The 23,983-nt window shown below is 39.8% G+C and overlaps 2 protein-coding genes across 2 annotated transcripts in view; one reads left to right on the top strand and one right to left on the bottom strand.

Annotated features, from left to right (window-relative positions):
- Positions 1–16,945, top strand: part of ppfia2 (PTPRF interacting protein alpha 2) — a 143,679-nt gene extending 126,734 nt beyond the window's left edge. The window contains exons 18-30 of the mRNA XM_022749369.1: positions 417–598; positions 1,000–1,072; positions 5,887–5,968; positions 6,773–6,973; positions 9,482–9,544; positions 10,870–10,917; positions 10,995–11,170; positions 11,340–11,437; positions 11,551–11,726; positions 12,211–12,279; positions 12,992–13,148; positions 15,376–15,413; positions 16,870–16,945. Coding sequence (XP_022605090.1) covers positions 417–598; positions 1,000–1,072; positions 5,887–5,968; positions 6,773–6,973; positions 9,482–9,544; positions 10,870–10,917; positions 10,995–11,170; positions 11,340–11,437; positions 11,551–11,726; positions 12,211–12,279; positions 12,992–13,148; positions 15,376–15,413; positions 16,870–16,881 — 1,375 coding nt within the window. The 3' untranslated portion in view covers positions 16,882–16,945. The remainder of the gene's footprint in view (positions 1–416; positions 599–999; positions 1,073–5,886; positions 5,969–6,772; positions 6,974–9,481; positions 9,545–10,869; positions 10,918–10,994; positions 11,171–11,339; positions 11,438–11,550; positions 11,727–12,210; positions 12,280–12,991; positions 13,149–15,375; positions 15,414–16,869) is intronic.
- A 1,310-nt stretch (positions 16,946–18,255) lies between these two features.
- Positions 18,256–23,983, bottom strand: part of acss3 (acyl-CoA synthetase short chain family member 3) — a 42,198-nt gene continuing 36,470 nt past the window's right edge. The window contains exon 16 of the mRNA XM_022749583.1: positions 18,256–18,623. Coding sequence (XP_022605304.1) covers positions 18,540–18,623 — 84 coding nt within the window. The 3' untranslated portion in view covers positions 18,256–18,539. The remainder of the gene's footprint in view (positions 18,624–23,983) is intronic.

Raw genomic sequence — 23,983 nt, 5'->3', positions numbered from 1 at the left:
GTGTTGCTTGATGTACTGATCTTCAGTCTTAGCTCTGCCTGTTCTTGCTTTGGATGGAAATAAGATGGTTTACTGCCCACTTAGCGCTTCGAATTCAGCTGCAATTTTGCCATGAATTATTTTTCAGCACTCTGGAGATAATCCTGGATACTTTATCAAACTCAAAGCTTAAAAATATTAGATATTAGCCTCAGTAATTGGCATAAATAAATAATCTTTGGGGTAAGCTGCCAGCATAGAGCACTGACAGTAAATTGACTTTGCCTTTTAAGAGTGAGACCAGAGCGAAGAAAGGTGTTAAATATAAAGCGAGATGGCGATTCTTATTAATGTACAGAGCTTTATATGGCTGAATCCACCACTAAGAAATGTCAAGAAGTGGAAATCTGAAATTTCTGGGCATGTTGTGTCGTCAGGATCGTGGCCTCTCTGGAGGCCGAGGCCAGCGCCTTGAGCAGCGTAGCCAGCAGCCAAGACTCCCTCCACAAGCAGCCAAAGAAGAAGGGCATCAAATCCTCCATCGGGCGGCTGTTCGGCAAGAAGGAGAAAGGCCGACTGGCGCATCTCGCACACAGACAGGTCATGGTAGATCCACAAGGTGAGCGGTGCTCGGAAACATGTTGTTGGTATGGAAACTAAAACTCAGGATAGTACTACATCTACAATAATGTGTATAGTAATACTATGATTCTGCATACTTTGATTGGGGAAAAGGATTACTTTATTATAGAAATCGGCACACAGCTAATGCAATGAATAACACTGAATAACCTGATGAACCAGGAAAGGAGTATAGCAATATAATAATACAAAAAATTGCTGTCATTATAAAATAATCTGTTTTTATCAGTCATTTGAAATTTGTTTTGAATTTTGCCGTTCAGTAAAAAGAGGTCATCACAGCTTTAAAATCCTGTAGCTGCTATTATCGTTGTTAGTATTTTAGTGTTTTGTGTTTTTGTGTTCCTCCATCCTCACCAGCGACCATGATGGATGCAGACATGGCGGGCCAGGACATGGGAGTGGGCAAGCTGGGAACTCAGGCTGAGAAGGACCGCAGGTTGAAAAAGAAGTAAGCTTTTATTAAAGGGCCCCCCCCCCTCACTAGTCGTCAGAGTAGTTCACCCCGGCTGTAGACCCTTAAGAGGGTCTCTTCATATGCAGCCAAGAGTGTCCTTTTTAAAATACCTGCTAGTACACATGGCCGTGTTAAGTTCATAGTCACATTTAGAAGAATGGTTGTGTTTGGAAGTCATCTGGCTGTTTTTAGAACCAGACTTCAGAATTTACACTCACTGCAGTGAATACAGTCCAATCTGACCTTCAACACACAGGCCACAGCTACAGCCTCCACCTCCTGTGTTTGCCTTTAGCTCTCTTCCTGTATGGAAGCATGGCTTGCACTGCACTGTACTGTTTGTAATACCATAACCCAAACTGAGGGCAGGATCGATAGAAAGCAGAGGCTGGATCAGTATCCAGGAGCAGAGATCAGCCTCACTGTATTCAGACGCAGAGCCAAAGTCAGACTATTGATTCGGGCTGAAAAGCCAATTAATCTCACAAAGCTACTTTGTCAATTTGGAAGCTATAGATGGCTTTTCCAAACACACACCACCCATAGATTACACTGACTGTCAGAACTGGGTGTGTCCTGCCCTCCAGGAAAAGAAAGGGGGAACCCCTCGCAAATCAGGAGTGTTGCAGACTGTATATGTATGTGTGCGTGTATATGTGTGTGTGTGTGTGTGTGTGCGTGCATTTGCCATGCCCCGGCGCCAAATGATGAATGTCATTTGCTCGAAGTGCACATTGAGTTGTCATGACGAATAACTTTGCCTCCCATGTTAGTCGGTCAATAGAGAGTATTGTTCGTTGTATGTTGACAAATGTGTTGTTTCTCTTCCACTGCACCGACTTCTTCATAGCAGTGTCCGGGATTTAAGGCCTCACCACCACCTTGCATCTTGACGCCTCCTCCTCCTCCTCCACACTGCATGCCATTAAGCTGCCTGCACTATTTCCATTTCAGCATCTTGATCGATCAATACCGCTGTGGTCTCATTGTTGGTGTGTTTGTTTTGTTTTGTTCCTTTTTTTTTCTTCAAGAGGTAACGACAAGTATCTGAATGTAACTGAGCATTTGAATGTAAGGCCATGGAGGGGGTCTTGCTGTGTTTCAGTGCATTTCTCATTTCCTCTGCTGCACGAGATGTGGTCAGGACTGCATTGTAGAAGACAACATGTTTTTTTTTTTGACTGGTCTACAGATGCTCCTGTAAACGAATGCCCTCCATTGTGAGTTATATGTGTGTGGACGTGTGTGTGTGTGAGAGCGAGTGTCTTTGTTTAGAGCCGTTATTGCCTATTTAACTCATTAACATTTGTGTACTTTTGTCTCCCCGTCGCTCTCTCTCTCTCTCTCTCTCTCTCTCTCTTCTTCTACTCTATGACTCTCTCCTCTCTTACCCTTCCTCTCCCTCTCATCATCCTCTGACTCTAACAAAAGCGGGTAAGTTGTGAGGATGTATAACTGACCTCCTGGATATGACCATTGTCTCAGCCATATTGCCCTGTCTTGCCATCTTCTCCTGTCTGTCCACCATCCGTCCTCTCCTGAACGACCAGTGCCAAAGCTGACGTCTCTTTATCTATTTATCTCTCTATCCTTCATGGCTGTTAACAGCACCATTGCTTTCTTTCTTTCTTTTTGTTTCATTTACCATCTGAAGACGTTTCTTCCCCCCTTCTTACAGTTCAATGGCAGCTGCATCCATGGCTGGACAGAGAATGTGCCGCCGCTAAAACTGGGGCCTAATTTTTCTACCTGGAATGTCTTCCTCTCCTTTTTATATGTGTCTCTATCTATTTGTGTGAAATAACCAGCTGCAATATCTGGTTATGGGAATGTCAAATGTTCTTTTTGTTTGTATGATTTCTTCATAACTGTTTCCTTACTTCCCTTCTCCCCCAGCTATGTTCAGTGGATGTATTACCTCCATGCATTAGACCTGACCTGAACATAAAAAACATGAGCTATCTCCCCCCCATGTGCTGAATAGATAAGACAGTGAATGTACCTGGTTGCGTTTGGATGAACACATTTCCTCTGTAGGCTTTTGTGTGCCATGTAAGCTGTGTTATAAGTGCCCTTTCACTGCACTGAGGCCCTCAACGCCGAGAGTGCTACATGTATCATGTTATGACAAAGCCCACTCTTTCCATTTGTCAAGTTCTTTGACAACATACTCAGGGAATGGGTTGTTGATTCAGTTTTTTGTTATGAAATGTGTTCACTAAATAGAAAAAGAAGTGCATTGTTTTGTTCTGTTTTCTGTGTGTGTGTGTGTGTGTGTGTGGGTGTTAGTAAAAGTGTGTCCCCTGTTTGCCAGGTGTTTTTCTAGGCTTGTGTCTCCCCAAGTGGGGGAGGATCCAGCACAACACAAAATAGCTGTGTGCACGACTGGTCCATAAGGTTCAATTTACAGCACACTGAGCTAAATAGGTCGACACTGGCGCCTCTCAAAGTCCACACTATTACATTTTAGTCTTACAACAGTGTTTTCAAACGAAACCATCTCCGTCCAGACAAGCATTTTAGCCCTGTATCAGAATCATAGGCTGTAAATAAAGATGGACGTAGCCTCAGTAATGTTTCTGAAGAGCGGTTTTGAAGCTCAGAGTGAGCTGTTCCAACGTCGCCATCTTGCCAGTACCTGACCGAAGTCCCGGTTAATCCAAAAATGGGCAAAGGGGGTGCTTGTTGAGCTGAGACTTTAGCGCGTTTGCTTGTGGCAAGCATACCCTCACCCACCTGTTACTCAAAGTGGTACGCCTCCCATACAGTTGTCATGGAGGAACAGATTTTTTTTGTACCAGGTCGTAAACATGTTTATTTCTGCTGGAAAGTTGGGCATTTTAACATTGTAGTCTATGGGGATTTACCTGGAGCCAGCCTCAAGCGGCCGTTCGAAGAAGTGCAGCTTTTTTGCTACTTCCGTGTTGGCTTCATTTCTGCCGCGTGATCAGAATCAATCAAGTACACTGGACATGCGCGAGCCGCTGTAAACAGGAAGCAGATTGTCTTCTCTGCAGTTGAGTAGTTGCAAAAAAAAAAATGCTAACGAACGAGGAACAGCAAAGGCAGCTGCAGCGTTTAAATGCAGAATTTAACTGCACAACCGCTGGTAGCAAAGGCAATAAGGTCGGTAACGCTTTTATTTCATTTTCCATGTTGCTTTCGCCACTTGTAGTCGAGGCTGATAAGAACCAATCAGGGAGCGACCCGGCGTCTTTCGTTTTTTTTTTTCCCGGGAAACGTGATCAGCAGCGTTTCCAAAAGTTCCGTTTTAGTCACTGGAAACAGTAGTGAGGTCGCCAGGCGAAAACAAAATTGATGTGTTTTAAAACTAAAACGTAGTAGTGTGGACGTAGGCCAAACATGTCACCAGTCAAACCCTCCCAGGTTCGACTTTCAACACCTGCTAAACAAAAACTACGAGGCACAGCCCAGAAAATGTAATGAAAAGTTACTTTTTTCATGATTCAAAAACGGCATCAATAATAATAATAATAATAATAATAAAAACCTCAGCAGAGTAAATTCTGTGTGGCTGAACTGGAATGAGCTGGGCCATTGTGCTCAGATTAGCTTCACTGAGCAGGTACTGCAGTGCAGTGGGTGTGTGTGTGTGTGTGTGTGTGTGTGTGTGTGTGTGTGTGTGTGTGTGTGTGTGTGCGTGTGCGTGCACTCAGAGAGGACACACAGTACCTCAGCCAAGGATGCACATCCACTAAATGTGTTACTTTCATCAATTACTTAGACATTTTCAGTTTGCACACAGTGAGAGAACACCTAAAATACTGTTCAGGAATATTTTTGACCTTGTGCCAAATATCAAGTCTTGCGTTATGGGTATATATATAATATGTTGCTGGAGCATCCCCTGTGTGCGCAAAACTTTCAAAATGCATTTGTATTTGGACAAACTTTTCTCCAAGACGGCTACTAACTGGACCTTGTTGTGAGATTGGTTTGCTAACTGCTGTTTCATGGTCAGGAATGATCTTTAAACAGTAAAGGAGCTATTTGTAAGTTTTTCTATTGCTACATAGCTGTAGCGCTGCTTACAGGATGTATTATAACCTCTTGTCTTGTAAACTCAAAGACGGCTGAAGCTCTTGTCAAGCCACAATCACCACCACCCGCTCCCAGCAAGAAACCACAGAGAAAACTTACAAATAGTCTCTTTACACTGTTAAAGATTAGGAAATGGATATGGAAAATCTGTTCCCTCTCTTCTATGCGTCACACTTAAGAAGTTATGAACGAAGCCATGTTGTGTTGCTGTCCACACCAAAAACCAGTGACTTGCTCTTTGGCCAAAACCCAAACTTCCTCTAAATTTCACTGAAATATGTTTTGCAGTTGAGATTTCCTGCTGACTGATGCAGCAGAAATGTAACATTACAAATACTGTAGGAAAATGTTAACATGAGGATCAATGTCCTCACAAGCTTAACAATACAAAGCCTGTGTGTATGAGTGTGTGTCTCTGAGTGTAGCTACAGTTGTGTGCTTGTCTCTGGCAGCCCAGAGATGAATGATAAAACAATATCCTATACAACACTCTTTGTGTACAGGCTGAACTGGTGTGTGAGTACTCTCCTTCTCATGTACTACACACACACACATGCACGCACGCTCACAGACCCACCCTGTTTAACTGCAGGTGATTTGTGGAAAGCAGTGTGCAGGAATGAGGATGTGAGAGAGTTAAAGAGGGTATGGTGTTGTTATCAGAGTGAGCAAAATGTGCAAATGTGTTTTATTATGATGTTGAAGTGCATGTGTTCACACTGGGTCTCCTCTGTTCCCGTCCTCAGACACGAGCTATTGGAGGAGGCCAGGAGAAAGGGTTTACCTTTCGCCCAATGGGACGGCCCGACAGTTGTAGCCTGGCTGGAGGTAAATGGTCACTGATGAGACTTTCAAACGTTTTCACCCACATGTGCCCAAGAGATAAGCACTGATTTACTTAAATAGCATGTAGATTATTGCAAAAACATAAACTAAATTTAATCAGTTTAATTAGCCCATGCATGAATGTCATCCATCCTCTTAAAGATGAATGGTATTTGTCTGCCTGATCAAAATACCCTTTGATGTACAGCTATTACAGCCTTTTCACATTGTTGCTTAAATCCATTATGAGTAATTTATTAAGCTATGACCTCATTTCCAATAATGAGTCTTAATATTTAGGACCTAAAGCAGTGATCATAAATCAAATACTTAAACTATTACTGATGTAACTGCACATGTTGGGAAAAGGCAAAATATAGAAACACTGCTGCCCCCTGATGTCTAGTGGAAAATGTGCAGCCACTAGTCACTCCATGACCCCACTAATCCCCCACCACAATGTTCCAATTAAGGAAAGAGTCAAATGGGATTATTGGGACTGATAGTTATATTTTTTTGAGCTGCTGAGCTTTGACTATTTTTGTGCTAACATTTCATGCTGTTAGATTTGTCTACTTTAAAGCCAAATAACAAGACTTCACAGTTTCCTGCCAAATTATATTCACTGCAAGATGGAAAATGAATGTGAAACAGCATATTGGCTACCAAGAGAATAAATTCTCTGCTGAAATTCAGGATGGTGATTAAAAAAATAGAAGAAATAACAAGTGGTTAAAAGCCAGGAATGAGTTGGTAAAATGAGTCTAGTTCTCTAAACTCAACAATCCTGCTCTTTGTGTGGTACAGCTGTGGTTGGGGATGCCGGCGTGGTACGTGGCGGCGTGCCGTGCCAACGTGAAGAGCGGCGCCATCATGTCGGCCCTCTCCGACACCGAGATCCAGAGGGAGATCGGCATCAGCAACCCTCTGCACCGGCTCAAGCTTCGCCTGGCCATCCAGGAAATGGTCTCCCTCACCAGCCCCTCGGCCCCGCCCACCTCCAGAACCGTGAGTCATACAGAAAACGACGCAGAGGGGAGTTTCAGTCGTGCAAACATTTGCTGGAAGCAGAGCTCATGTGGAGGAAGAAGTAGTCTGACAGTTTTTTTTTTTTTTTTCAAAGCCAGGATTACAATTTGAATATTTCAAGGAAGAATTTTTTTTTACCAAGAGTTAGATGAGAAGATTGGTACCACTCCCATATCTGTCTGTTCACTCTAAACCCAGCAGCCAACTAGCTTAGCATAGCATAAAGAGTGGAAATGGGGAAACAGCTGAACTGACTCTGTCCAAAGGTTTTTCTGTCCTACCAGCACCTCGAAAGATCACTTATTGTTATACAATGTTCAAATATATTTATTAAAGGACAATATGTCAGACTTTGTCAAGGATAAAATCCAGGGCTTATTCATCTTCGTCTCTGGTGCGTCCAGTCGATCAACCTTTATTAAAACGGAGACAGGTGTTCAGTGTCTGACTTTAAGATATATTAAGAAATAACGGCAAAGAACTAGAACTCTGAGTTGTTTGAACAAACGATCGATGAAATCTTTTCAGAGAGCAGTAAAAAGTAGCAAAGATACTTGAAAAAAGAAGTCGTATCATAATATTTAGTAGGATTATGTTGCCTTTTGAAAGAGCCACGCTAGCTGTTTCCCCCCCTCTTTCCTGTCTTTATGCTAAGCTAAGCTAACAGGCAGGTAATGTTTAATAAAAGTAATTACAACATTTCTGCCTTCAAAGCAGCTCTGACAAATGTTTTTATGACTGAGCATCCTCACTGCCGCTTACTCCTCCACACATGGGTGACACGTGTGTAGGTGGGTGACGACAAGCACACACAGCCGTTACCACGTAATCACTCCCGGCAACATTTGTCGGTGATGTATTTCTTTTATACGGCACCAAATTAAAATCCTACAGTCTTTGTGATAAGTGAATATGACAGTGGGAGTCAGTGACGGCCTGCTTTGTAAAACAAGCACCAGCAGCAGTGTGTACTGTAATTTAGCTCTCCAGTTATTTCACACCAGTCGCTTTCATAGCTCCCTGTTGTCATGGTAATTGCATATGGTCTCTAAGGAGTCTGTTGTTCCTTAATGATAGCGACTGTTCACACTGCAGAGCAAGGACTAATATGCTTTATACTGAATATACCAACAGTGCAGACCATACATCATACAAACATGAGCTGTTGTATTTAAACATATCGGAGAACATACATTAAACACTTTTTCTGCATGCAACCGTCATAAGCTCTTGCACTTTTTCTCCTGTTGTGAAATAACTGTGCTGGTACTCTTATACCCCCCCCGTTAACCCACCCTCTCTTTTACCACTTGGCTCCACTTCCACACCTCATGAAATTCTCATTATAAAGCATGCAAATTCACGCGTCCGATCACAAACTCTCCCCTTCCCCGACTGCGACGGGCCTTCTGCCTGTTGTCACACTTAGTTAAACCCCCCCACTACGCACTAAACAGAGGGGGTCAACTGACCCTGTAAACACAGCTGGACGTGTATGTCGAGTAGATAATTGAGGGAATTGGCCATTTTACTTCCAATATTAAAACTTGACCCCCACCCCCCTCAAACATGCAGTGAAGCAGGGGTCCGCTGCTGGGAGTCCAGAGTCTTTATGCTGTTTGTATCATGACAGCTTGACCTGCTGCTGTGCCTGCACAACAATCACTGCTGCTGCAGTGACACAACAACAATGCATCAAAATGGACAATTATAGTAAAATAAGCATTTAAAAGGTTGTTCACACAAATCACAAAAAAACATAAGTTAATTTATCTCTAGTGGTTCGCAGCCATGCAGATAAGTTTGGAGATATCTGTCTTGAGAGTTTTGCCTCCACCCCAATGAGACAAGTGTCTACCACTGTTTTTATTTTTTCTACTGAAGAAGTACTCCCTAGTAAAAGTGTGTTGTGTAGAGAGACATTGCTGTTGATTTGTTTTTTAATGTCTTATCTGATAGTATATTAGACATCTTTTGGTTTAGTGGACTGGACGACCTTTCACTGCTTTATGACTTTAACAATCGGTTAATCAAGAAAATCAAAACCTTAAGCCATATATGAATATGATGGCATGGCCAGCCACCACTAGAGATAAGTTTTTATTTTTGTAATTTGAGTGAATTGACCCTTTACAGCTAGAATATAGCCGGAGAGGGATGTGTAATGTGGGGTTTATGTGTCTGTTGATGGTTATGGTACTAATTTATTCAGTCTTCCTCATTGTGCATGGCGACTGTCTTTATTTCTATACGTGTTATGCTAGAGTTGGGATGTTTCTGTGCTGTACTGTTTGTGTTTTTGTCCTCTGTGTACGCCCTTTGACCCCCTGGCGGGTTTGGGGGCCAGTTCATCATCTGACTGTGATGCTATAACACTATTGGCTTACAGTGGTGCTGCTCTTCTTCTTTAACACTGCTTGCCCCTCCTACCGGACCTCTACTACCAACCCCGCTGCCGCTCTCTCTCTCGGGCTCCGCCCCTTGTAGCCATCAGGCAATGTATGGGTGACCCATGAGGAGATGGAGACCCTGGCAGCCCCTTCCAAAACGGTCAGTCTCCCTTGTGTCCTTCACCCCCCCACCCCACCCCCCCCTCTCTTTCTCTATCAGTCATGTGTGTATGAGTGTGTGAGAGAGCGTATCACATGGAGTGAGTGAAGCGAGACCGAGGTGGTGACTGATGGAGAAGGCATGCGTCAGGTAACCTCCTCCCTGATCTGTGAACCTCCTCGTCAACACTAACTTTAAGCAAGAATTCAGTTGGAGAAGCCTGTTCTTTAATGATACATACAAGCTCTGTGTGTTCAGCTTTAAGCTTTTGGCAGCTGGTGAAGGTTCGACACGGTTCATCTCCATTATCAAAGCTCATGATGGAAGCTTTTTTTTTTTTTATAAACCTGTGACACTGTTAATAAAACACCACTCAAACCTCACCGGCTCAGGTTGGCACATCAGTGGGTTAGAAGAAGCTGGATGTGAAATGCAGCATTACTACATGCAGAACTAAAAACAAAACTTGTAGAGATCTGATGTGCAGTGAGGTTCAAGCCTCTACATCATTGTCCGGCTGTTACTAGCTGTGGGTGAGTATTTGTGGGGTTGTAGCTGACAGGTTTTTCTTTATGTAATTAAGGTAAGAAGCTGATCTCGAGCCACTCATGTCTCCACATATGGGCTATTATCCAATTTTAAGGCTTTATTGTGAAGGCTGTTTGCATCTTAGAGAGATCAACATACAGCAGATATACTCTTCCTCCCATCTGGCTCCAGGAAGTACGAAGCTAAAAGCTGATCTTCTACCATTTTTTCAGGAAGGCATTTTTAGCCCATTAGTAATCCATTTCCCAAGTAAAGGCGAACTGTCAGGTGAGGCCACATCTGAGAGTAAAAGAGTAAGAGCCCCCCCCCCCCAGAGACTAATTCACATGCCATTTAGGTTTCAGCTTTTCTTTCCCTTTTTACTTGCTCAACAGTTACTCCCACAAACCTTTTACCGTGTCTTGAAAGCTGCCTGTGGTTTTCTTTTGATTTGTCAAAATGTAGCAGAGGGGTTGGGAAGAAGAAACTTTCTTCCTTCTTATGGCTTCCACTTAGATGTGGGAGCACCACCAGTTCAACCAAACTCAACGCTGGGTAACGAACATATTTTGCAGGATGTATTTGACACTTGATCGCGAGAGGAGCAAATAAAAGAGGCACTGTTTAAATTGTTTATTACCCTTGTTCAGTTGGATCATAAATTCAGTATGCATTCTTGCACTGTGTGATCAGTTTGGTTTAGCATTACTTGCCACTTGTATTGTAAGGGAGATTTTGATTGCAGCTGCACAATCAGATGATACTTTCTCTTTTCTTTTCCTTGTTCCAATCAGAAGTCAGAGTCTGAAGAGGGGAGCTGGGCACAAGTAAGTGAATTCACTCTCGCAGCCAATATGAAAATGCACAATCATCAGTGAAGCAAATGAAAGGGTAGCGCTCGCTGACTGACGTCTCTCCTCAGACTCTAGCTTATGGCGATATGAACCATGAGTGGATAGGGAACGAGTGGCTGCCCAGTCTAGGACTACCTCAGTACCGCAGCTACTTCATGGAGTGCCTGGTGGATGCCCGCATGCTGGACCACCTCACCAAGAAGGACCTGAGGGTGCACCTCAAAATGGTGGACAGCTTCCACAGGTACTGGACTCACCTCACCTGCCTCATGCTGACGATAAGACATACCTTTTTTTTAAAAGGTATGGAAAGTGTGTCCAATCACATGACTGTGTGTGTGTGTGTGTGTGTGTGTGTGCGTGTGTGTGTGTGTGTGTGTGTGTGTGTGTGTGTGTGTGTTTTCTGACACCAGAACAAGTTTACAGTATGGAATCATGTGTCTGAAGAAGCTCAACTATGACAGGAAGGAGCTGGAGAGACGCAGGGAGCAAAGCCAGCATGAAATGAGAGGCAAGTATACACCGGAAATCAAAACAACACAATAACAAACCAAATCAATATAAGAAATAAAACAAAGATTTGAGATAAAGATTAAAATGGCATTTTTATGCTTGTGTCTGCAGACGTGCTGGTGTGGAGTAATGAGCGGGTCATCCGTTGGGTGCAGAGCATAGGCCTGAGGGACTACGCCAACATCCTTCTGGAGAGCGGCGTGCACGGAGCTCTGGTCGCCCTCGATGACAACTTTGACTACAGCAGCCTGGCGCTGCTCCTCCAGATCCCCAACCAAAACACTCAGGTACACCAACACAGCCCATCGCAGTATTAATTCATTAGACAGCAAGCAAACTGTTTTAACGTGTTTTAACTTTGGACTGCAGGGCTAATGTAAAGGTTTGGCAGGAGCAGCATCATCCTGCTCTAAATACCACTGAATAATAATTTTTTTTTTTTTGAAGTTTCTTTTGGCATTGACACAGCCAAATTTAAAAGGTGCTGAATATGGGCAGAAATATCATCTGTCACCGCCTTCCGTCCAAAAATAGAGGTATGTCGGTGTCAGCCCTCAAAAGCTGGTGGAATCTAAAATCAGAACATGCAGATTTGCCAACTGTCACTCTGGCAGGTTGCCGTGTGAATTTTCACTGCTCATCTATACTCGGGTAAAATGGATATGCAGCGCGAATAACTTTATATATCAGCTGCTCCTGTTACCATGCTGCTAAAAATAACTGCACTTATGAAAATCATGTGTTTTTTTTTTTCTTCCTTTCTGTCCTCAGGCACGTCAGATTCTGGAGCGAGAGTACAACAATCTGCTGGCCCTGGGCACCGACAGGCGACTGGATGAGGTGAGCAGCGACTATCACCTACAATACTGACCTCATACCACTGTGAGGTGAAACGTCACAACAGACGAAGCTCGTGTCGGTCGTTTCAGAGTATTCGCAACAATTACATGTTCACCAACCTCATTAATTCAAAATGGGTAAACAGAATTTATTAGCTCTCACTGACGGGATAAATTATATATTTAAATCTCTCAGACTGAGTAATTTTTCATCCATTTCTAAGTATGTGATTATGATACATTTATTCATGATTAGAGGGTGCGCACGTCCTTTTTTTCTAAATTATTCTTGTCCAGTGTGAAAGATGCTGAAATCCTAGTTTGCTTCTCTCTTATAATACAGTGACCCAGATTTCCCAGTATCTCAAAATGAGTCGTATAAAGGTTTTTAAACCAGAGATAGTAAACGTACTCATAGTTAACATCAATAATAAAACCAAAGACTGTTCAACACCTGCCTAGATATGGGATTTTTATTCTTATTTATTTTTATTTTTGTGCAATGACCATTTTTAGAGGAAAGTACTTGCTTTTAATGGAAAACAACTTCACCTTTAAGTCAAAGGAACGTGTCACCTTCCCTTTAAGTGATGACACGTGTGCCCAGAAACACAGACGAAGATAATACGCTGATGAAGCTTATTGTAACTCAACAGTCGTTTCGTGTTTATGTCTGAGAACGAGTGAACAATATTATATTTTCTGTCCGTCAGTGTGACGACAAAGACTTCCGAGGTCCATCGTGGAGGAGGCAGTTCCCGCCCCGAGACGTTCACGGTATCAGTATGATGCCCGGATCAGCAGAGACTCTCCCTGCTGGTTTCCGTCTCACCGCAACGTCCGGTCATTCCCGGAGGCTGCCACCTGAGGGTGAGTGCCTGCCTCTCCACCTTATTTCACAGTTCGCCCACCGGCAGATTGTTTTTGTTTTTCCACGCTAATCGATATGTTTTATCTTATTTGTACATGAGTTGTGTTAAAGGCAGATATGTATGTGAAGTGTGGCCTTCAAACGCAAACAAAGGTTAAATCCACCGGCTGCGCAGATAGATGAAAGAAAACCACAGCTGAGCGCAGGAGTCGCTGCTCCGTGCTGTTTTGTGACCATGTCTCTTGTTCTCTCCGACTCTGTGACGGCTGCTCTGCAGTCCTCTATGAGGCGCTGGATGACAGTCCTGACGACATGTATTTGGATTGGTATCAAGGTCAGATATGCCCCAATGAAGGTTCTGGGCTTGTTAGCCCTGCGTGTATTATTAATATTCTACCTGTACTCCCTCCTCTTCACATGGTCTCTGCCAACCACTGTCCTGCTGTATCTCTCCTTTTCTTTGTGGCCTCTCACCCTCACCTTTCTTCTCTTTTACTCTACTACTCTTAAATCTCTCTAATATCCAACTCCAAGGGTGTTGTTTTGCAGAGTTGCAAAATAGTCATTGTGTCTAGTCACCCTGGTGGTAAAAGCTGGGGGGGTCAAGTTATGGATTAGGACCCATGCTTGCTGGTGTAACCCTTGAAGTTACAGAAACTAAGCAGCAAAACAAAAGGTGGCTGAGCGGTGCTATGTAAGTTGGCCTGAATCAGGAGGTTTACATAGGTCGTGTCTTGGATGTTTCGAGAACTCAAACTGGCAGTTTGTGTCGTTCCTTATCCCCCTGCTGTTAAAAGAGGACGCTGGCTGAAACGGGCTTTTGTTAAAGGATAATCCTACGTTATTACAACTTAGTTCTTATTTGATTAATTTGAGTAGTTCTGGGCATCATTTCAATTTGTTCTGATAAAGAACTTGCTAAGATCTGGGAACACAGCAACATTGCTTCAACAAAGGCTAACTGGGCAAGAAACACGAGCAGTCAGACACAAGTTATCTAAATCACTTCATTTGGAGGTAAAATTAACTCAAGTGAGTGTCTGCAAGAATCCTGGCTACACAGGATAACTGTGATGGACATTTACAACGGTCAATTTGGATATAAATTTTACCAACTGCCTTAGTTTGTTCTTCCAAGTAAGTTTGGCGAACCACAGGCTGTGTTTAAAACCTGTATAATTGTCTCACTGCTCATTTATTTTTGCCCCTTGCTAACTTCTATTGATGTTGTCGCCTTCCCAGATCTCTGTTATTAACTTTGGTAAATTCAAAGTTGTTAATACCAGTAGGAACAATGACCAGATCTGCACAAAATAAAACTCAAGCTGACATAACGATCTAAAGTCAAGATCCATTCCTTCACTTGTTCTGGAGCTTTCAGCCACAGACTTCAGCAGTAGGTTGAGTTTGACTGTAGATGTTGAAACTTTGCATGATGGTGATCACCTCTAGACATCATTTCCACTGTCAATACTGAACCGTCAAGCTCAGTTTGTTACTAACATTGATGGACAAGAATCATGGAAAGTTTGAAAACTTTTAGTCCAATGACGACAGTTAACTCAATCTGATAATAAAGACCAGATGATATGGACGAAAGCTCCAGAATAAGTGAATAAATGGATCTTGATTTAAGGTGGTTTTGTCTACTGCTGTTTCCAGTGTCAAGAATAAATGATCAAACTCAAGTTATGAGAAACTAGAATCATCCTTTAAGGGGATGCAGAGTGTATTAGCGACCGTGTCTTTACAAATTACGCCACGTGAGTTGTGATACATGTCTGGAGATCATCTGACACTGCACCGATTTGAGCCAGTGTTCTCCTCTAACAAGGTGTTCCCATTGACACTGACACAGCCTTCCTGTGTTCCTCTGTCTCGACTCTCTGTGCTCCCTGGTCCGTGACGTCCACACTACACTCCAATCTTGTTGCTGGTGGTGTCCACTCAAAACTAAACGTTCCTTTGAGTGTGTGTGTGTGTGTGTGTGATCCACGGCTTTCTCTTCCGAGGTGACACTATCAAGTAATCTCTGTGGTGTGGAAGAAATGTTTCTGTGATCTCACTCATACCCGTTGAGGACGTCTCATCTTGTGGCATTATTTTTTGTTTGGGGTGGTAACCAAGTGGAGGAAGGTTTCCCTCTCACTCTGGGTCCATCTGATGTGGTAAGAGCCTCAACACTCAGACTTAAAGAGCTCTCTCTCTCGCTGTCTCCCCCTACAGTCGGACCCTCTGCGGTGCAGCGGCTGGACAGCTCCACGGTGAGAACCTACTCCTGCTGAGAGGAGGAGGAAGAGAGGGACCTTAAACTGTACACTGTATGTAACATTACACAGACTCTCGCTCTGTCAAATACACAGCTTTCCTCAGAAGTACTTAAAACAGATATTGGATTAAAGAGAAGTGGGGCCAAATGTTTCCCAAGATAAGTGTGTTTGTCTCATCGGCTTGGCGAGTCTCTGCGGTGTTTTTGCCAGGTAGCTGTGATAAGGTGATGGGAGACACTCTCGTACTGATGTCTCCCACTTTAATGTCGGTCCAGGAAAAGATGAGTCACTCATGGTCCAAGCTTTGGAAACCTGCTTCAAATGAATGAGACCTGCAGTATCTTAAACAGATTAGTTTACAAAGTTCATTTACATGATCAAGGCTCCTAAAAGTAGACATTGTGAGAGTTATCCAAACTTTACAGATTACAAAGTGAGCCTGCCCTAGTTTTCTTTCCTTGTACTGCCAGGTGCAATGAACAAGTGTCATTCCTCATAAGTGTTTGCTTTGATTTGATGCTGTACGCTGTCTGACTGCACTGTCTCTCTGCATCTGTGTTGTAGTGAAATTCCCTCACAATTTAAGTGGCAACCAGATGCCAGAAGCTGCAGAGAAGGTTCAGTTTTGCTTTGCATGTGTTGTTTAGCATAAGGAGCCCAGATGGCTAAGACAAAGAAATATAAAGTGCATTTACATGAATGATAAATCCCAGTCTTGAAAGGTTTCTTTCTAATCACAATTGTTCAAAACCCGACTGCAGTACATCTGTATTTGCCAGTTTAGGCATCTGGCTGCAAGGAGCACATCAGGCCACAAACCCTTTAGTCCAATACCACTATCATTACACGTCTCCAAGGATGTAAGAAGTGCAGAGGTTAGAGGAAGAATAGACAGATAATAATGATAAAATGCAGTGACTTCACCTGGTGCAAGCAGTTGCCACAAAGAACAAATACACACAAGATTGACACAGAAAACAAAAAAAAAAAACACCTTTGTAACCTTCTGCCTTCCTTCGATTCAGACTCATAAATGTTATGCTGCGTTGTATTTAGAAAATCATAATTCTAGTTCTGCTCTAGATGCATATAAAAGTCATTTGATTTTTTCAATGTACTTTCATTTCACATATTCACAGCACTCTGGTCTTAACGATAGACTCAATAAAAAAAAGTATTCATAAGACGTATTTTGTATTTAAAGGGCCTTTTGTGTTGAGTGAAGTCCAAAAAGCCCCATTAAATTCTGTTGTAATTCAGTGTTGCACAACAAAGAATGAAAACTTCCAAAGGGCAGGGTGAATACTTTTTATAAGCACTTTTTATAGACTTAGTCACAGTTTAAATTGCCTTCTTAGCTTTTGATAATTCAGCTTTTTTCTTTAAAAACTTCTACTGACTCAAGATTTCAAGACTCTCATTAAAACCTCATCGTTGTGTTTCCCTTCAGGTACAGTTCTGAATGGAGCTGCTGGACGGGCCACCCTGCCGAGGAACAAACCATTCTGACGACACGCACTGCCAAGAAGCCCTGCTCTCCTCTCTGACCCCAGCCCCCCCCTCCCTCCCTGCTCTGTTCCCTATAATGTAGGCACCAGATGCCGGTGCTAAACTGTCCTGCAGGCTGCCCCCCCGTTGTCACCATTTCTACCTTTTACATGTACAGTAACTTGTCAAAGCATAACGTACTGTGTATTTCTTCTACAGGAGATGTGTAGGTTATCTGTAAATTAATATAAATATGCCATTTTTTAATATATACACACACATCTATGTATAAAAAAAAAGTTATTCAGAGTTTGTGCAAAAAAAATGTCCCTGCCACCTCATTTAGTGGACCATAGATTAATATATGCTGCTCTTTAAACTGTCTCCATATTATCCTGCTCCCCCTAGATCATTTTGTACATATGGTTTTATTTTTTCATTGTGCTGATGATTATGATGATGAACCTGTGCTGCACCATATAGAGAGGAAGAGACTCTGGATGTTGTGTGAAAACCTGCCCTCTAGTGGTTAACAAAAACCACTTCGAGCCCCATTTCTGACACCAACAAACTTCATTATCCTTTCTTATGGACTCGCTATCATAAAAAAAGGAGCATTTTAAAGAGGATGCATCAACGCACTGGAACGACACGACAAGCACTTTGATACAACCGCATCAACTCAACGGACTATTCAGTAGCCAAGGACAAAACAAAGAGATGCTGTTGCTCTCTCGAAGTTGCACAAAACTTCTTCTCAGAGAACAAAAGAAAAAAAAAAGCAGGAGGTCGTTCGTAGAACCTGTCACTTGTTGTACTGTATGTTTTGTCAGGAGATACATCTAACACAAAAAGGACAAAAACACACTCAGCCAAGCTGGCCTTCTCCCCCTCATCCTTCAGACACCACGTCAACAGAACAGAGGAAATAACTGAAAGACAGACTGCTTTAGCTCATAGTGTGCGTAGAGTGTATATGACCATGTTGAAGTGAGGTGACTTTTAATGACAAAAACCTGTTTCTTGCTGTGACTTACATTGGTGTAACTGTTAACTCTTTGTTTCCGTCAGAGTTTCCAGGGTAACCTATTGTACAGCCCTGTTATCTGTCTTTTAGTTATTTCTGATGGACGACTCAAAACAAGTCTTACGCTTTTAATTTTGTTTTTACATCTTCAATTTGCACGAACAACGAATCATTTTATTTTGTGTTCATTTGTTTTGTTTTGTTTTTTTATTTATTACTTCTTGTACTTTGGTCAAAACTAAGTGGTGAGCAAACAAATTTTCATTGTCAATAAAAAAAAATGTCAGTGAATGAGTGGTCTTTATTTACATTCATCCTGATGTTATATAAACAGCAGCTGTACATTGCTTCAATTAATTAATTATGAATCTACATAGCTTGTTGTGCAGTATAGTTTCACAGTATTGTTCAGACTACATTCAAATAGACTTAATTTCATCATTAGAATTGGAAAGCACTAATTCTGTTTCATGGATTTGGCAGAGGAACAAAGATAAAACTTACTGATGTAAATGTGCTTTCAGTGTGATATAGAAAAGAAGACTGAGAACTAACTTCTACTTTTGTGTTTGCCCAAGTTTCCTCAGTCGTCCCCACTGATGCGTTCAGGCTGCGTGAGGTCTCAGAACTTTTTCTACCTGGCTCTCGATGTCTTTGAACACCTCTGGGTCCTCAATGGTTGGAGTAATCTGCGGCGAGAAACACTGCTGTCATAATGCTTCGACAAAAGCAATACAAGGCTAAATTAGTGAGTCATGAAAATTAAAAAAAATGTCATACGTAAGGCAAAAAGATGTCAAAAAACACCACAGTATAATAAGCTATATAATGCCAAAGAACAACATTGTACAGTAAGGCAAAACATTTTTTAAAAACATCATTGTATAGTAAGGCAAAAACGCCATTATATAATAAGGCATACAACGCCAAAAAACGACGTAGAATAGTAAGGCAAAATTTTTTTTAAAAACGTCATAGTATAGTAAGGCATAAAACGTCATAGTATTGTAAGGCAAAAAAAATGTCAAAAAAAGTCATAGTATAGTAAGGCATAATAGGCCAAAAAACGACATACTATAGTAAGGCAAAAATTTTTTTAAAAACGTCATAATATAGTAAGGCAAAAATATGTCATTATATAATAAGACATGTAACACCAAAAAACAACATAGAATAGTAGGTCAAAAATATTTGAAAAAACAGTCATAGTATAGTAAGGCAAAATTTTTTTAAAAAACGTCATAGTATAGTAAGGCGTAAAACGTCATAGTATAGTAAGGCGTAAAACGTCATAGTATAGTAAGGCGTAAAACGTCATAGTATAGTAAGGCGTAAAACGTCATAGTATAGTAAGGCGTAAAACGTCATAGTATAGTAAGGCGTAAAACGTCATAGTATAGTAAGGCGTAAAACGTCATAGTATAGTAAGGCGTAAAACGTCATAGTATAGTAAGGCGTAAAACGTCATAGTATAGTAAGGCGTAAAACGTCATAGTATAGTAAGGCGTAAAACGTCATAGTATAGTAAGGCGTAAAACGTCATAGTATAGTAAGGCGTAAAACGTCATAGTATAGTAAGGCGTAAAACGTCATAGTATAGTAAGGCGTAAAACGTCATAGTATAGTAAGGCGTAAAACGTCATAGTATAGTAAGGCGTAAAACGTCATAGTATAGTAAGGCGTAAAACGTCATAGTATAGTAAGGCGTAAAACGTCATAGTATAGTAAGGCGTAAAACGTCATAGTATAGTAAGGCGTAAAACGTCATAGTATAGTAAGGCGTAAAACGTCATAGTATAGTAAGGCGTAAAACGTCATAGTATAGTAAGGCGTAAAACGTCATAGTATAGTAAGGCGTAAAACGTCATAGTATAGTAAGGCGTAAAACGTCATAGTATAGTAAGGCGTAAAACGTCATAGTATAGTAAGGCGTAAAACGTCATAGTATAGTAAGGCGTAAAACGTCATAGTATAGTAAGGCGTAAAACGTCATAGTATAGTAAGGCGTAAAACGTCATAGTATAGTAAGGCGTAAAACGTCATAGTATAGTAAGGCGTAAAACGTCATAGTATAGTAAGGCGTAAAACGTCATAGTATAGTAAGGCGTAAAACGTCATAGTATAGTAAGGCGTAAAACGTCATAGTATAGTAAGGCGTAAAACGTCATAGTATAGTAAGGCGTAAAACGTCATAGTATAGTAAGGCGTAAAACGTCATAGTATAGTAAGGCGTAAAACGTCATAGTATAGTAAGGCGTAAAACGTCATAGTATAGTAAGGCGTAAAACGTCATAGTATAGTAAGGCGTAAAACGTCATAGTATAGTAAGGCGTAAAACGTCATAGTATAGTAAGGCGTAAAACGTCATAGTATAGTAAGGCGTAAAACGTCATAGTATAGTAAGGCGTAAAACGTCATAGTATAGTAAGGCGTAAAACGTCATAGTATAGTAAGGCGTAAAACGTCATAGTATAGTAAGGCGTAAAACGTCATAGTATAGTAAGGCGTAAAACGTCATAGTATAGTAAGGCGTAAAACGTCATAGTATAGTAAGGCGTAAAACGTCATAGTATAGTAAGGCGTAAAACGTCATAGTATAGTAAGGCGTAAAACGTCATAGTATAGTAAGGCGTAAAACGTCATAGTATAGTAAGGCGTAAAACGTCATAGTATAGTAAGGCGTAAAACGTCATAGTATAGTAAGGCGTAAAACGTCATAGTATAGTAAGGCAAAAAAAATGTCAAAAAAAGTCATAGTATAGTAAGGCATAAAAGGCCAAAAAATGATATAGTATAGTAAGGCAAAATTTTTTTTAAAAACGTCATAGTATAGTAAGGCATAAAAGGCCAAAAAATGATATAGTATAGTAAGGCAAAATTTTTTTTAAAAACGTCATAGTATAGTAAGGCATAAAAGGCCAAAAAATGATATAGTATAGTAAGGCAAAATTTTTTTTAAAAACGTCATAGTATAGTAAGGCATAAAAGGCCAAAAAATGATATAGTATAGTAAGGCAAAATTTTTTTTAAAAACGTCATAGTATAGTAAGGCATAAAAGGCCAAAAAATGATATAGTATAGTAAGGCAAAATTTTTTTTAAAAACGTCATAGTATAGTAAGGCATAAAAGGCCAAAAAATGATATAGTATAGTAAGGCAAAATTTTTTTTAAAAACGTCATAGTATAGTAAGGCATAAAACGTCATGGTATAGTAAGGCAAAAAAATGTCAAAAAACATCATAGTATAGTAAGGCATAAAACGCCATTATATAATAAGGCATGTAACGCCAAAAAACGACACAGAATAGTAAGTCAAAAAAAGTTGAAAAAAAAGTCATAGTATAGTAAGGCATAATAGGCCAAAAAACGACATACTATAATAAGGCAAAAAAATGTCAAAAACATCATAGTATAGTAAGGCATAATAGGCCAAAAAACGACATACTATAATAAGGCAAAAAAATGTCAAAAACATCATAGTATAGTAAGGCATAATAGGCCAAAAAACGACATACTATAATAAGGCAAAAAAATGTCAAAAACATCATAGTATAGTAAGGCATAATAGGCCAAAAAACGACATACTATAATAAGGCAAAAAAATGTCAAAAACATCATAGTATAGTAAGGCATAATAGGCCAAAAAACGACATACTATAATAAGGCAAAAAAATGTCAAAAACATCATAGTATAGTAAGGCATAATAGGCCAAAAAACGACATACTATAATAAGGCAAAAAAATGTCAAAAACATCATAGTATAGTAAGGCATAATAGGCCAAAAAACGACATACTATAATAAGGCAAAAAAATGTCAAAAACATCATAGTATAGTAAGGCATAATAGGCCAAAAAACGACATACTATAATAAGGCAAAAAAATGTCAAAAACATCATAGTATAGTAAGGCATAATAGGCCAAAAAACGACATACTATAATAAGGCAAAAAAATGTCAAAAACATCATAGTATAGTAAGGCATAATAGGCCAAAAAACGACATACTATAATAAGGCAAAAAAATGTCAAAAACATCATAGTATAGTAAGGCATAATAGGCCAAAAAACGACATACTATAATAAGGCAAAAAAATGTCAAAAACATCATAGTATAGTAAGGCATAATAGGCCAAAAAACGACATACTATAATAAGGCAAAAAAATGTCAAAAACATCATAGTATAGTAAGGCATAATAGGCCAAAAAACGACATACTATAATAAGGCAAAAAAATGTCAAAAACATCATAGTATAGTAAGGCATAATAGGCCAAAAAACGACATACTATAATAAGGCAAAAAAATGTCAAAAACATCATAGTATAGTAAGGCATAATAGGCCAAAAAACGACATACTATAATAAGGCAAAAAAATGTCAAAAACATCATAGTATAGTAAGGCATAATAGGCCAAAAAACGACATACTATAATAAGGCAAAAAAATGTCAAAAACATCATAGTATAGTAAGGCATAATAGGCCAAAAAACGACATACTATAATAAGGCAAAAAAATGTCAAAAACATCATAGTATAGTAAGGCATAATAGGCCAAAAAACGACATACTATAATAAGGCAAAAAAATGTCAAAAACATCATAGTATAGTAAGGCATAATAGGCCAAAAAACGACATACTATAATAAGGCAAAAAAATGTCAAAAACATCATAGTATAGTAAGGCATAATAGGCCAAAAAACGACATACTATAATAAGGCAAAAAAATGTCAAAAACATCATAGTATAGTAAGGCATAATAGGCCAAAAAACGACATACTATAATAAGGCAAAAAAATGTCAAAAACATCATAGTATAGTAAGGCATAATAGGCCAAAAAACGACATACTATAATAAGGCAAAAAAATGTCAAAAACATCATAGTATAGTAAGGCATAATATGCCAAAAAAAAGTCATAGTATAGTAAGGCATAAAAGGCCAAAAAATGACATAGTATAGTAAGGCAAAATTTTTTTTAAAAACGTCAAAAAACGTAAGGCATAAAACGTCATAGTATAGTAAGGCAAAAAAAATGTCAAAAAAAGTCATAGTATAGTAAGGCATAAAAGGCCAAAAAATGACATAGTATAGTAAGGCAAAATTTTTTTTAAAAACGTCAAAAAACGTAAGGCATAAAACGTCATAGTATAGTAAGGCATAAAAGGCCAAAAAATGACATAGTATAGTAAGGCAAAATTTTTTTTAAAAACGTCAAAAAACGTAAGGCATAAAACGTCATAGTATAGTAAGGCATAAAAGGCCAAAAAATGACATAGTATAGTAAGGCAAAATTTTTTTTAAAAACGTCAAAAAACGTAAGGCATAAAACGTCATAGTATAGTAAGGCATAAAAGGCCAAAAAATGACATAGTATAGTAAGGCAAAATTTTTTTTAAAAACGTCAAAAAACGTAAGGCATAAAACGTCATAGTATAGTAAGGCATAAAAGGCCAAAAAATGACATAGTATAGTAAGGCAAAATTTTTTTTAAAAACGTCAAAAAACGTAAGGCATAAAACGTCATAGTATAGTAAGGCATAAAAGGCCAAAAAATGACATAGTATAGTAAGGCAAAATTTTTTTTAAAAACGTCAAAAAACGTAAGGCATAAAACGTCATAGTATAGTAAGGCATAAAACGTCATAGTATAGTAAGGCATAAAACGTCATAGTATAGTAAGGCATAAAACGTCATAGTATAGTAAGGCAAAAAAAATGTCAAAAAAAGTCATAGTATAGTAAGGCATAAAATGCCTAAAAAACGACATACCATAGTAAGGCAAAAAAATGTCAAAAAACATCATAGGATAGTAAGGCATAAAAGGCCATTATATAATAAGGCATGTAACGCCAAAAAACGACATAGAATAGTAAGGCAAAAATTTTTTTAAAAACGTCATAGTATAGTAAGGCATAAAACATCATAGTATAGTAAGGCAAAAGAAATGTCAAAAAAAGTCATAGTATAGTAAGGCATGTAATGCCAAAAAACGACATAGAATAGTAGGTCAAAAATATTTGAAAAAAAAGTCATAGTATAGTAAGGCATAAA

The sequence above is a fragment of the Seriola dumerili genome, unplaced genomic scaffold (assembly GCF_002260705.1).
Source record: "Seriola dumerili isolate Sdu_G_001 unplaced genomic scaffold, Sdu_1.0 BDQW01000138.1, whole genome shotgun sequence".
NCBI lineage: Eukaryota > Metazoa > Chordata > Actinopteri > Carangiformes > Carangidae > Seriola > Seriola dumerili.
The sequence above is the reverse complement of the archived record's forward strand: the minus strand, read 5'-3'. Positions and strand labels throughout refer to the sequence as shown.